This window comes from Balaenoptera borealis, assembly GCF_965194805.1.
Source record: "Balaenoptera borealis genome assembly, chromosome: 2".
Lineage (NCBI taxonomy): Eukaryota > Metazoa > Chordata > Mammalia > Artiodactyla > Balaenopteridae > Balaenoptera > Balaenoptera borealis.
The window spans coordinates 182,562,394-182,576,614 of record NC_138867.1 but is presented as its reverse complement, the minus strand read 5'-3'; the positions used below and the strand labels follow the sequence as shown (position 1 = coordinate 182,576,614).

At 42.9% G+C, this 14,221-nt stretch overlaps 2 protein-coding genes across 2 annotated transcripts in view; one reads left to right on the top strand and one right to left on the bottom strand.

Moving 5' to 3' along the window:
* LOC309624072 (zinc finger protein 555-like) overlaps positions 1-14,221 on the bottom strand; it is a 49,914-nt gene that overhangs the window by 489 nt on the left and 35,204 nt on the right. The window lies entirely within an intron of this gene.
* LOC309624090 (zinc finger protein 844-like) lies at positions 1,135-12,133 on the top strand. Its single transcript, XM_082381734.1, has 5 exons — positions 1,135-1,289; positions 5,877-6,003; positions 6,862-6,922; positions 7,313-7,518; positions 10,181-12,133. The coding sequence occupies exons 1-5, from the start codon at positions 1,287-1,289 to the stop codon at positions 10,192-10,194; spliced, it is 411 nt and encodes a 136-aa protein (XP_082237860.1). The 5' UTR covers positions 1,135-1,286; the 3' UTR covers positions 10,195-12,133.

Sequence of the window (14,221 nt, the reverse complement as noted above, 5' to 3'; positions counted from 1 at the left end):
AGGAGTAGAACACGAGGTGCCCGACTGTGGGGAGAGGGAGGAGGGGATGTTTTCTTACAGGGAAAATATCACTGATTTTTTAATTGATGGATTATACCTGCAGAATGGAGAGAGGGTGGTGTTGGACCCCTGCAGACCTATGGCAACAGAAGCTGGGGGAGGAGGGGTGCCTCCGCACAGATTTTAAACAAAATAACGGAGGGAAGGGAATTCCCTGGCAGTCCAGTGGTTAGGACAGGGCGCTTCCACTGCAGGGGGCATGGGTTCCATCCCTGGTCCAGGAACTAAGATCCTGCAAGCCGCGCGGCCAAACGAAAAAAAATAGAGAAAATAACGGAGGGAAGGACAAAGAATATAAATGGGAACACTGACAAGAAAAATTCTGATCATAACGCTAAAATGATAGAAATGAAATCTTATAGAAGCAAACCAGAATCAGATCTAAGTGCATTAAAAAAAAAAAAAAAATCAGATTTTGAGACCAAAGTGGAAAAAATACGGTTTCCCTGAAAACTCAGACACAATGATATCAATTTTCAGTGTAGGTGCTGATATACTAGAGGTCGTGGTCCCTAACGCCCCAGGTCCACCCCTGACCCTGGAAGTCACCAGCCTCCCGCGTCCTGTCCAGTCCCGCCTCCAGACACGGGGTGCTCCGCGTGGAAACTGAGTCAGGATATCCGAGACCAGAAAGGAGGACGAAGAGGGACCGTGGAGCTGCGGGCTGACGCCAAGTCCGACCAGCCGGGAGCGAGTTCCGCTCGGAGGCCACATCCAGCGCAGGCAGTTTCGCGTCCAGGGTAGAAGGCCGGACAAGGACAGGGCAGAAGCTGAGAATCCACGTTTCCACCCGGCTCTTCCACGTGATCCCTGCCCCCGCCCATCTCCCAAGCAGGGTCAGTGCAGACACTCAAATTGCCCAATCAGGGGCACCGGGGTCTGTAGCACTATCCTCAGAGGCTCCAAAGGAGGTGCCCGAAGCGCTGTGCAATCAGGGTGCGCGCCTCGGGAAACTACCCAATCAGAGTCCCATGGGGAAGGAGTACCTGGAGAACCGTCCAATCAGAGGGCGGAGATCCCAATTCTATCCAATCCGGGAGCGGGGCCCGGAACACCGTCCAATCAGGGCCAGCCCATGTCGGGGTCGTTCTCGGCCGGCAGTGGTGCTGGTGCGCCCCTACCCCGCGCGGCCCGAGGTTAATCTTCCTCATCGCTCTCAGCTGCTCAGATCGCGGGGCCGCGAGGCCGCGGGAAGGACTTCCGGCAGAGTCCGGAGCGGGGCGGAGATGGTGAGTGCGCTGACCGGCTCGGAGACTGGGAGGGGCTGGTTCGAACCGGCAGGAACCAGCTGGAAGCTGACGCGGGCCGGGGTCTCCACGCCCCTCCCCCAGGGTCCCGGCCAGAGTCCCCGCCCTTGGTCGCGGGGTGGGGGTGGGGTGTCCCCGGGGGGGTCCCCCTGTATCCCCTGCTTTTCCTTTACTGACTCACCAAGCTTTCTAAACTATGAGGCTTTAAACGAAGGGATCTTTTAATTTCTCATTCGTTTATCGCAACCACAGGGGGGAGGGTATAGCACTTTAGACATTCAAGGTATTTTTCATGAAATGGATGGATTCTGGTGCCCATGGGATTGAGCTTCTCGCATGTAAAAAACTAGGATTAGAATCAGCATTTCAAGTACAAAGAATGAGTTGCAATTACATTGAACCTGTAGATGAATTCGAGGGTGGATCTACATCCTTTACAGTATTGAACTTCGCGATCCACGGTCTTGGTATGTCTCTCCATTAATTTCCTTTAATAATGTTTTACTGTTTTCGTCATGTTTTACAAAACCTTTGTTAGACTTGTTCTGCATGTAATGTTGATGCTAATTTAAATGCTATCTTTAAAACAAAAAATACTGTTCCTGGTACATAGAAGTAAACTCATTTTTGAGCATTTTTCTTAGTGTCTTTGTTAGGTGCAAGCATAGATTATAATTATTGATCTGTAAAATCTTTGAATCTTTACTTACAAAATCTTACCTGCAAATAATGATACTTCAGCTTTTTTCTTGTCCTGTTATTTTACCTTTTTCTTTTCTTTTTAAATGATTCACCAGGACCTCCAGTCCAGTGTAAAATAAGGTACTCTGTGTGTCTTGTCTTCTTGACAAGAGAGCTGTTTTACTATTTCAGATTTTTCATTTAACACTGCAGTGTTTTTATGCACCATCTTCCCTAGTTAGCCGTGTTCCTTCTAGTTCTGATGTATTAAATTTTTATGTCCATTAATGCTAGTCATTGTTTTGGATTTGAGGACAACGAATTATGATTTTTCTGCATTTCTATTAATATAGTAAAATGGATTAACTTTTGTATACTGAAAACTACAAAAAAAATCTATTTTTAATTTTTATTGGAGTATAGTTGCTTTACAATGTTGTGTTAGTTCCTGCTGTATAGCACAGTGAATCAGTTATACGTGTATATATATCCCCTCTTTTTTAGATTTCCTTCCCATTAAGGTCACCACGGAGCACTGAGTAGAGTTCCTGGTGTTATAAAATGGATTAATTTTTAAACATTATTGCATTCCTAGAATAAAATGAGCTTGGTTGTAGGACTTCCCTGGCGGTCCAGTGGTTAGGACTCCATGCTTCCACTGCAGGGGGCACGGGTTCGATCCCTGGTCGGGGAACTAAGATCCCACATGCCCATGGCTCGGCAAAAAAAAAAAAGCTTGGTTGTGCTTGATTATGCACATTACTCATTATTTAGGGAACTAACTTTTAATAGAATTTTGCACCTGTGTTTGTTAATGATAGTTTTTTTCATTTGTACTCTTCTGCTCCTGGCATGTCTCTGAAAAAGGAATTGTTTTCTGCACATAGAATTATTGATCTCGTTAATATTTAATAAAACTAGCCTGTAAAACAATTTGGGATTTTTGTTTCCTTTTTGTGAATGTTTGAAAACACCCTTTTATTATCTTTAAATTACTTTCGACTACTGAGTAGTATGGAAGTACTCAGATTTTAAAATTTTTAGACCATTCCCCTCCTCTCGTGTTTAATCCCTAGAACACCCCTAATTATGCCTGCTTTTTCATTTGTAACTTTATTTGCCCATGCTTTGTTTTTCTTGAAAAAAATTGTCAGAGGTTGCAATCTGATTAGTTCTAAGAGATGTGGTTTGTACGGTTTTTTGTTTTGGACTCACCACACAGCTTGTGGGATCTTGGTTCCCCAACCAGGAGTTGAACCCAGGCTCTTGGCAGTGAAACCACAGAGTCCTAACCACTGGCCCGCCAGGGAATTCCCAAGAGATGTGTTTTTAGCCTCCCTTTTATATCGTTCATTTCGCCCTTCACATTTCATTCTGTGCTTTCTTCTTTTATTCTGCTTCTCTTTTTCCAGATTCTTGAGTTCATTTTTAGCCCATTGGTACTGTTCTTTCTTTCTTTTTCTGGGAGTAGATGGTGCTTCTGCTCTTGGCTGGGGACACTTTGATTCTAGTGTCTCTCCAGTGGGACATGGTGAAGTTAACAAGCACTTGAAACCTTTCCAGAGATTTTGTGAAATCATGACATTCTGTTTCTAATCCTTATAGTTTAAAAATGCAGTGGCATTAAAAACAAACAAACAAAAAACCAGGCCACAGTATCCATTTCCAATGTTACCCAGATGGTTATGTCACTGTTATGATTTCACCCTGCCCCAGTCCCTTTGCTCATGTTCCTAGTTCCAAATGCCTTCATTGTCCTGTATTTTACCTACAGCACTTACCCCTTCATCTAGATAATATTCAACTTACTTATTGTCTTCCACCGTGAGATTTTAAGATCCATGTGGTTCAGATTTTTTCTCAAGTGCTGTATCTCTATAACTGCATGTAGTAGGAATTATCACCTAAATAGATTTTCAGCAAATGAATGAGTCAGAGCTACAGGTGTATAGAGAAGCAACTTGCCTGAGACAGAGGGCTTTGCCAGGAGAAGGAGCCCAAGGATGTCTGATGTGAAGAGAATGTTCCATTTTTCTAGTCTCCAATGTCCTCTCCAGGAGACAGGCAGAGTCTAGATCTGCACTGTCCACTAGAGAACCCCTGGCCACACATGGCTGTTGAGCTCTTGTACAGCTATCAAAATTGAGTTGGGTGCATGTGTGAGATCCATACATTTCTAGCATTAAGTATGACAAAAATAATATAGACTATCTCAGTAATTATGTTGGTTATGTACTGAAACGATCTGTGTACTTTTATTTAGTGGGCAAAATGAAAATTATTAAAATTTCAATACGGGGACTTCTCTGGTGGTCCAGTGGTTAAGACTCCATGCTCCCAATGCAGGGGGCCCTGGTTAGGGTTAGGGTTAGGGTTGTCACCTGATACACAGTAGTGGAAGAGTTAGTTGAATTTTATCTGTGGATAAAAGTTTGTCTCGAGACAGTGCTAGATACCAGAGTACCTTGGTAATTAGTAATTAGGGATGCCCAAAGCAGCTGACTTTACTTACCAGCCTCATAAGAGAGTGTTCCCGTTCTGGAGCATTCTAGTTCTGCTGCTGTTTATTGAACAGGTGAATCATATCCCCTGCATTGGAGTGTGGCAACCTATGTTCACACCTCTGCGTGTGGAAGCCGATGGAGTGATGCACTTCCTCAAAAGCCAGGCTGTTGGGGGACCGTGGGAGCCATCAGATTCCATGCTCAGGGGTTGGGCAGTTATGCCTGTCTGCATGCCACAGGGTGCAGAAATGACTGCTGTGTGTAGTGCCCCTAGGAGGCTGGTGTATAAGTCAGTGCCTCTGGCTTTTCAGTGGGAGCAGATGTCCTTCTGGAGGAAGGTGCCACCTGATCCCTTTATACCTTTTATGATCTGGGCAGATTCACAGCCAAACCCTTCTGGACTTCAATTAATTCATTTCTACGGTGGGCTCAGAACTGCCTCTTCACAGGCAGGAAGGACCAGGGCACTCTTTTCTGGGGAAGGCAAGGCTGTTCTGGTGTCTTGTGACATCAGTGACATCAGTTGAGGAAGAGCCACCACCCATAATTTTGACATCACTCATAATTATCAGCACTCAGGCCCCTGAATGCAGGCACTGTAGTGAGGTCTTAAGTCTTAGGCTTCCCTTCTCTTGGCTGGGCTCCAACTTGTCAATACACTGACTGCCTCCTGGAGAGCATGGAGAGAAAGGAAAAGGTGCTGTTTTATAAAAGAACAGGAGACAGATAAGTAAATATTAATGCTTCGCATAAAGGTGGCCCTGCCAGTTTATGATGGATTGGAATTTTCCAAGGAAATATATCCATCTCAGGGCCTGGCTTGAAGGTTGGGCATAATCAGTCCTCTTGAGAATCAAATTGTTGGTGAGGGGGCAAGCAAGAAATGCCCACGGACCCTCACTGTGTTTTAATTCATTAAAACCTCATCCAGGCCTGACTTTGTTTCATATCGTGCTTTGGCCTGTATTGGACCACGAAGAAGGAGATGAAATTATTTTCATTACAAGGAACTGATGTTTTTAAAGACAAAATAATTGTTTTATTTGTACAGTATTTCTTCCATATCTCCAATGTATTGTGGACTGTTCTGGACCTTTCAGATGGAGGGGAAGAGTGGAAGGAGCCAGAGTCAAACTAGAGAGATGGGTTCATTAGAGACGCTGTTAAATCTATGAGGCAGGCTGGCATCTCTGAGGAAGTCAGCGCTGAAGAGTGGGGAAGAGATGATGACAAAGCCCTAGAGTTGATGGGAGACCACAGAACCATGGATGAACTTGCTGTGAATTTAGTCCCGGTTCCCCAGTGCTGTCAGCCTCCCCCTTCCTTCTGCACACACAGGTGGAGAGTGGTACCTTGTTAAACCAGAATTTGTTGGATGTTTTAGGAGTCAGTGGTCTTTGAGGATGTGGCTGTGGACTTCACCCCAGAAGAGTGGGCTTTGTTGGATCTGGCTCAGAGGAACCTCTACAGAGATGTGATGCTGGAGACCTTCAGGAACCTGGCCTCAGTGGGTAAGGATGACATCATTCCTTTACTGACTCTCTAGAGGACAGGTATCCCCAAGCTATTGAGCTTGCTCTAGAACTTGGGCTGAACAGTGGGAATTTATTGCTAAGTAAGAAAGACATGGTCACATTACTATGGAGCATACAGTCTAACAGCTTTCTCATGTATGTATGAAACCTAGTACTTTCTCATTAATGTTTTTAGCCTCTGTAAGGGTTATAACTGTTCCTTAAGAGGAACAGCCCTTGTTGGGGAACATTACATTTGGAAATATTAATTAGAAAAAGAAATTACTCTTCTTTCTGTGGAAGTTGAATTTTGCAGATATGTTAGCTTCCCTTTTTTTGACTTTTCATTCATCCTCACGAATGGCCTTGCCCACATTGAAAGACCTTCCATATTTCCTCTTTTAAAGTTTATATTTGGGCATATGCATTTTGTCCAATTCCGTCCTATGTTGCTTCCTGACAATAGGACATTTATGTCACCAGAAGTCTCAATCTTCATGGAAGTATTTCCAGTAAATTGCCCACCATTTTGCCTTCTTATCCTTATTATTGTCAAAGTCCTGAAGTAGCCAAAACTCCTCCAATTCTTTTTTTACTCAAAAGTGCATTTTTCCTTATAAAATTTATCTCTTGGGTTGCTCTTGGAAAGAAATGTACATGTTTCCTACTTATTTTCTTGCCTTAATCCCACCAGTTTGTTCCAAAGAAAGTAAACTTGTTACTATTTTTCATATTATGGCACTCAAATTAAAATCAATGGGTTAAGTCCTTTACAGTGAATGTTTGGGGAAGAAATATGAAATGAACAGAATATAGTAAGTTTCAGAAGAAATGATTCCTGGTTCTTCATTTTAGGAGAAAACTGGAAATGCCATAGCATTGAAGATCAGCATAAGAACCAGAAAACACATTTGAGGTGAGTGACACATACATTAGAGAAAGTAGGTCTCAGGAGAGAGTGCCATGATATTAATATGTGTGTAAATATATGTCAGATCTTAAGAGTTCACAGAGAATTTTCACAAGACAATTTTATAAACATGATACAGATGTTGGTTGATTGAGACATAGTTCAGTTGTAAACAATTGTCAGGAAACAAAATCCCATATTTAAAAAACAGTGAAAATGGTACCTCAGGTTGAGCCCTCTGTCAGAGCACTCAGCTTATATCACTTTGAAACAATTCTAACAGGGCAAGAAACATACACACTCACTGAAAATGGTAAAAGTGTAATCATATTAATCGTTAAAAGCCATAATGAATTGTTAACAAATCATTAGTAATATGATTCCTATTTTTAACAGATGGTGTGTGGTGGAGATACCCTCAGAAAATAATGAAAGTAATCAATGTGGAGAAACCAACCAGATTTCCAATCTTGTTGTACATAAGAGACTTTCTACTGGAGTAAAATCCTATGAATACAATAAGTTTGAAAAACCCATCATGGATTCTTCATCCCTCAAGAGTCCCATAGCATCATCTCAACATGGACAAAAACCCTATCGATGTAAGGAATGTGGGAGAACTTTTATTTCTTACTCAGCCTTTGGGGCACATATAAGAGCTCACACTGAAGAGAAACCCTACGCATGTAAAGAATGTGGAAAAGCCTTTATATATTTCTCCAAACTTAGAGTCCATATAAGAACTCACACTGGAGAGAAGCCTTATGAATGTGAAAAATGTGGGAAAACCTTCAGATCTCCCTCAAACCTTTGGACACATAGAGAAACTCATACTGTTGAGAAACCCTACGCTTGTAAAGAATGTGAGAAATCCTTCTCTTCTCCTTCTTCCCTTAGAAAACATGTGAAGGTTCACAGTGCAGAAAAAGCCTATGAATGTAAGGAATGTGGAAAAGCCTTCCTTCATTCTTTTTACCTGATCATACATGCAAGGATGCACACTGGAGAGAAAGCCTATAGATGTGTGGAATGTGGGAAAGCCTACAGCTGGCCCTCAGACCTTAGGATTCACATGAGGACACACACTGGAGAAAAGCCTTATGAATGTAAACAGTGTGGAAAATCTTTCAGTTCACCTTCATCCTTTAAGGGACATTTGCGAACTCACACTGGAGAGAAACCTTACGCGTGTAACAAATGTGAGAAAGCCTTCAGTAGTCCTTCATACTTTAGAACACATGTGCGAATTCACACTGGAGAGAAACCCTATGTGTGTAAGCAATGTGGGAAAGCTTTCAGTTGGTCGTCATCTTTTCGAGGACATTTGAGAACTCACAGTAGAGAGAAACCCTATGAATGTAAGGAATGTGGTAAAGCCTTCAGTAGGCTTTCATCCTTACAAAGACATGTGAGAATTCACACTGGGGAGAAACTCTGAATGTCAGCAGTGTGGGAAAGCCTTCTATACTCCCCTATCCTTAAAAAAACGCATGGAAACTCAGGAGGGAAACTCCATGCCAGTTCCAATGATGGAAGGCCTGCATGCAGTTTACATGTATTGTGCACAACAAATTGCATAGCATTGGAAAATACTTACAAAGGTCTTGGATACACTGTTGGCTTTATTAGTGCCTTATTCTTAAAGTAGATCCCTATCACATTATTTCCAGTTCTGAGAATAACATCTAGGAGATAATAATTCTTTAAGTATTACTTTGCCAGGGCTGCTCTAACAGATTGCCACAAAGTTGGTGGCTTAAAGAAACAAATGTATTCTCTTCCAGTTCTGGGTACTAGAAATTGGAAATCAAGGTGTTATTAGGGTTGCTTCCTCATGAGCGTTCTGAAGAAGAATCAGATCCATGTGCTCTACAAACTTCCCGTGGCTACAGCAGTCCCTGGTGTCTTGGCTTGTGGATGCCATCATTTATTTATTTATTTATTTTTTGGGCCAACTTTGAGACATGCAGGATCTTAGTTCCCTGACCAGGGATTGAAACTGCACCCCCTGCAGTGGAAGCACAGAGTCCCAACCACTGGACTGCCAGGAAGTCCCAGTAGACACAAGCATGCATCATTCCAATTTCTGTCTTAATTTTTTTAAATTAATCTAATTTTGGCTGCATTGGGTCTTCGTTGCTATGCACAGGCCTTCCCTAGTTGCGGCAAGCAGGGGGCACTCCTCGTTGAGTGGGAAGGCCTACAGTGGTGGCCTCTCTTGTTGTGGAGCACGGGCTCTAAGTGCATGGGCTTCAGTAGTTGTGGCTCACAGGCTCAGTAGTTGTGGTGCATGGGCCCAGCTGCTCCACGGCATGTGGGATCCTCCTGGACCAGGGCTCGAACCCGTGTCCCCTGCATTGGCATGCGGATTCCCAACCACTGTGTCACCAGGGAAGCCCAATTTCTGTCTTAATCTTAACATCACCTTCTCCTCCAAGTGTTTTATCCCCTTCTCTTGTAAGGACACCTGTCACTGGATTCAGGGCGCACTCTAGGATGATTTCATCTTGAGATCCTTATTACATTTACAAAGACTCTTTTTCCAAAAAGGTCACATTCACAGGTTCTAAGTGGACATATCTTTGGCGGGGGGTGGGGAAGGCACCATTCTACCCACTATATACCCTGTCAGCCAAATTACATACCTTTTGGTATATAGTGTTTTCATCATGAATTGCTTATATAAAGGTTATTTACACTATGAAATCTTTTGGACCCATAGATCTTTTGAAGTGTGTGTGTATGTGTATGTATGTATATATATATATATATATATATTTTTTTTTTTTTTTTTTTTTTTTTTTGCCACACTGCACGGCATGCGGGATCTTAATTTCCCCAACCAGGGATCAAACCCGCACCCCCTGCAGTAGAAGTGTGAAGTCTTAACCACTGGACCGCCAGAGAAGTCCCCCTGAGTGTATTTTAAAACATGTAACTAGTGGAATGTTAGTTTTGTTTCTAATTATTATTATGTTCCAGTCCACAATTTGGATCTTCCTGCAAACTCCAACATGTCCACCCACACCGTTGATTTTATACTTTCTTGGTTGATGACCTTCTCTGACATTCTCTCTTTTCTCCAGTTCTTACCATATTTGTGTTGGGTCTAATTTGTGTAGTGAACATCTTCTTATATCTTGTGGCCCTGTGTTCCTGACTCTATCCTGAAAGTTACAGTTGTGATGTCAGAAAACACATAGGACTTTACTTCCTGATTGCATTGTTGAGTGGTTGCATTTACCCTGTACTTTTTGTTTCCAGACAGTTCCACATGAGAGATGGGCACTGTACAGATACATGAAGCACATTGTGTGAGTTTTCTGTTATTCACAGCTGAATGCAGTCTCTAAACAATGAACTTAATATGTGGTCAATAATTAAAATTTTCATGCATGCAAAATAAGATACATATTTTTTAAGTCCGACACAAGGTTCTGTACATATTTCTTAGAAAAATCCAAGTAAAACTGTCTTTATGTTTGCTGTATACTTAAAACATTATCTTTCATGTACTGAGAGAGGATATGTTAAAATAGTCCAATACAGTTATGTATTATCGAATCAGTAATGTAATTTTTGTCTTTTCAAACATGTTCTGAGATTATAGTACATAACTATCTTAAATTTTTTTCATGTGAGTTTTCTTATAATAGTTTCCCATTAAAGCAACTTATTCATTCATAAGAATAAAAGCTTATATATTGGCTATGTCAATGCCCACCAACCAGAACCCAAGAGAAACACACCTGCAGTTGAATAAAATTGGGTTTGCTGACTTATATGCAGTGGGGTGACCACATAGCATGAAGAACAACAGGACATCTCAGAAATTCTGTTAGAAAGAACATATGGGAATCAGACTTATTTCAGATGATTTGGGGGGACACTTCAAAGAAGCTTTGCACCAGGTTGGCTGTTGCCAGGAAGTGTGCAGTAAAGTATTAACTCAGCAGGCTTTGGTTGCTCAATCTCCACACTTTTCAAAGAACGCACTGGTCCTTGACCAGCTCCTGGGAAATAAGTTCTGAGTCCTTGGCCTATTCTGTCCGATAAGACTGTTTTGTCTGCCTGAGGCCTTGGGCCACACTTTTTATCAGTTTGACTAGATAGTTTATGCTAACAGTGTGACTTAAGGTGAATGCCTGTTTTGTATGCATAAGGCCATAGGTGAAGCTGTATCCATTTGACCTCTGAGGAAAACAGCTGGAGACTGATTGGCTAAGCTCAGTTACGTGGGTTCTACATGACCCCCCAATAAAAATCTGGAGACCAAAGCTCAGGTGAGCTTCTGCGATTGGCAGCAGTTCACATGTCACTATCACTGCTGGGTGCTGTCCACGTGACTGTACTGAGAGAAGACAACTGGAAGCTTGCTCCTGATTTCTCCTCCACTTCACCATATATATGCCTTTTCCCTTTGCTGCTTTTAATCTTATCCTTTCACCATAATCATGATATAATGGCTTTTCTGAATCCTATCAGCCCTAATGAATCATCAAGTCTGAGACAGCTCTTGGGGACTTTTTTTTTTAAATAAAATTTATTTATTTTAGTATTTATTTTTGGCTGCATTGGGTCTTCGTTGCTGTGCACGGGCTTTCTCTAGTTGCAGTGAGCGGGGGCTACTCTTTGTTGCAGTGAGCGGGCTTCTCATTGCAGTGGCTTCTCTTGTTGCGGAGCACGGGCTCTAGGTGCGTGGGCTCAGTAGTTGTGGCGCACGGGCTTAGTTGCTCCGTGGCATGTGGGATCTTCCTGGACCAGGGCTCGAACCCGTGTCCCCTGCATTGGCAGGCGGATTCTTAACCACTGCGCCACCAGGGAAGTCCCTGACTGGGAATTTTAATATTTCTTGTTTAGAAGGCAAAAAGAAGGGAATGGGGCTAAAATTAACTTGTAAGGAAACAAGTCAGTTTTGTTAGCTAGACTAGGAGAAAATTTCATCGTTTTTGTGATTTGCATAATTCTTTTGATCCTGTGTGATGACATGATCACAGAGTGCTCTTGCTTGTGCCTTACTCCATAACACCCAGTGGCCTTGTCTGATGACAGTGTTGTTTAAAATGGTTTCTGTTTAAGGGACCTGCCTGGTGGTCCAGTGGTTAAGACTGCACTTCCACTGTAGGGGGCACAGTTTCGATCCCTGGTCGGGGAACTAGGATCCTGTACGCCACCACGTGGCACAGCCAAGAAATTAAAAAAAAAAAAAAAAAAAAAGGTTTCTGTTCAGCAAAACACCACAGCCTAGGAGTGAAGACCAGGCCAGGTAGATCCCCGTTCTCAAGGGCTGATTCTTTTTTCTCACTATGTGAACATTTTAGTATGTTTACTATATATCTGCCACTGTTTTGTTTCCCATAAATTAGTTCAGTTAATGTAAATTGAGGTAATCCTCCAAAACTATAATGTAGATATTCTAATCTCCTTTTGTGAGTTAACTGGGGCCTACAGATTACAAAGCTAGCAAGTGGTAAAGACAGGATCAGGATTCAAAACAAAACCTTCTAGCCCTGAGACCATGCTCTTCACTGCATGTTAGTCTTTGAACCTCCTTAATACACCAGCCATTCTAAGCTCAAAACAAAATTAGGCCCAATCATGGCACACATGGTAGACTCTCAATGCAGAAGCAGGAAACAAGTCCTTGCAGTTCTCATTTGGCATCAAAGATGGAAATATGTGTCTTGGTAGAAAATAATCCATGATAACAGAGATAATAGGGAAAGCAGGAGGGTGTAGTCTGTATTTTCTTTTTCCTCTGAAAGGCAGGGGCATCAGTGAGTGAGGATGTGTTCATTAACTTATAATTCCATCATCTAGTGTCTTAAGTAAACACTACTAAAGGAAATACTCAAGGGAAGTAGAATAATGAGTCTCCATAAAAATAAAATCCTACAGACTTGTGGTTGCCAAGGGGGAGGGGGTGGGGAAGGGAAGGATGGGGAGTTTGGGATTAGCAAGTGCAAACTATTATATATAGGATGGATAAACAAGGTCCTACTGTATAGTACAGAGAACTATATTCAATATCCTGTGATAAATCACAATAGAAAAGAATATGAAGAAGAATATATATATATATATGACTGAATCACTTTGCTGTACAGCAGTAATACAACATTGTAAATCAAGTATACTTCAATAAAATTTGAAAAATAAAATAAAATCTTACTCATGGTTCAATTTGCAATAATTAAAAGCTTTAGCTCATGTGACATGTACTTAGGAATTGGAAAGGGTTTCTGTCATCAGTGTCCCATCATTTATTTGGGACACAGAGTGTGGCTGTTTATACTTCTTTTGAAAGAACTGTAAATTGGATTATATATTTGGCATTATCATTTTTCTATTATAGTCCAATGAGAGTTTTGTATCCCGGAAATCAGAGTTGCCCCCTAGTTTGCAAAAGAAATATGGTCATTTGCACAGCTATATCCTAGCATGTGCCTTTCCCTATGAGCAGAATGATACCTATACAAGCTCTCGGAAATCTCCCGGTAGATGCAAGGAAAACTGCGGTCAGTGACGGGATTTTTCTGCATCATAAGTCCATTTCAGCTCTCAAATTCCTTTCCCAAGCCCATTTCTGTGTCCTTTTGCTGAGAGACTTCATTAAGGGATCCACACCTGTCTCCATTTTGGGACTATTTCCCCTAAGCAGTGCCATGTGGCAGTGACTGGGAACAGAAAACAAGGGCAACCAGGGCCCAGGACAGTTACTAACAAACTTTGGGCCAAGGGCAGAGGAACCGGCTCTCGATCATCTTCAGCTCAGCAGCAAGTCAGGGTCACCACGCCTACCACAGTCTCACCACCGCCTCGATGCTGGGCCCACAGACGCCGCATGCGCAATCACAGCCCCTGTGTCGCTGTCGACCACCACGGGTCAGGAGCAATCGGGGCTGGGGCTCAGGGCTGCACATGCGCAGTCCACGCCTAGAGCCAGCTGGACTCTGGCTCCTTAGTCATTCGCAGGCTCCAGGCCGGCTTTGAAGAGCCCTCCCCTTTGTCCTCCAAGTTCACTCACTTCCTGGGACACCAGCCCAGGGAACCTGAGCCCCTTGAAAAATGCAGTTGGAAGAAAGACAGCCCGCAGAGACTAGATTCCAGGCCCTCATTGCTTCCAGCACACAACGCGGCCTCCACGCCCCACCAGCTGCCCCCAGAGGCTGCTGGCCGTTCTGACCTTTGTCGACTGCCCAGGTTCAAGTAGATTATCCTTCCTGTGTTGGAGGCTGCGGCCTCTGGTTTTCCGGAAAAGCCCGAAAGGACGCCAGGCAGGGCCGAAGGTAGCGGAAATCTCTG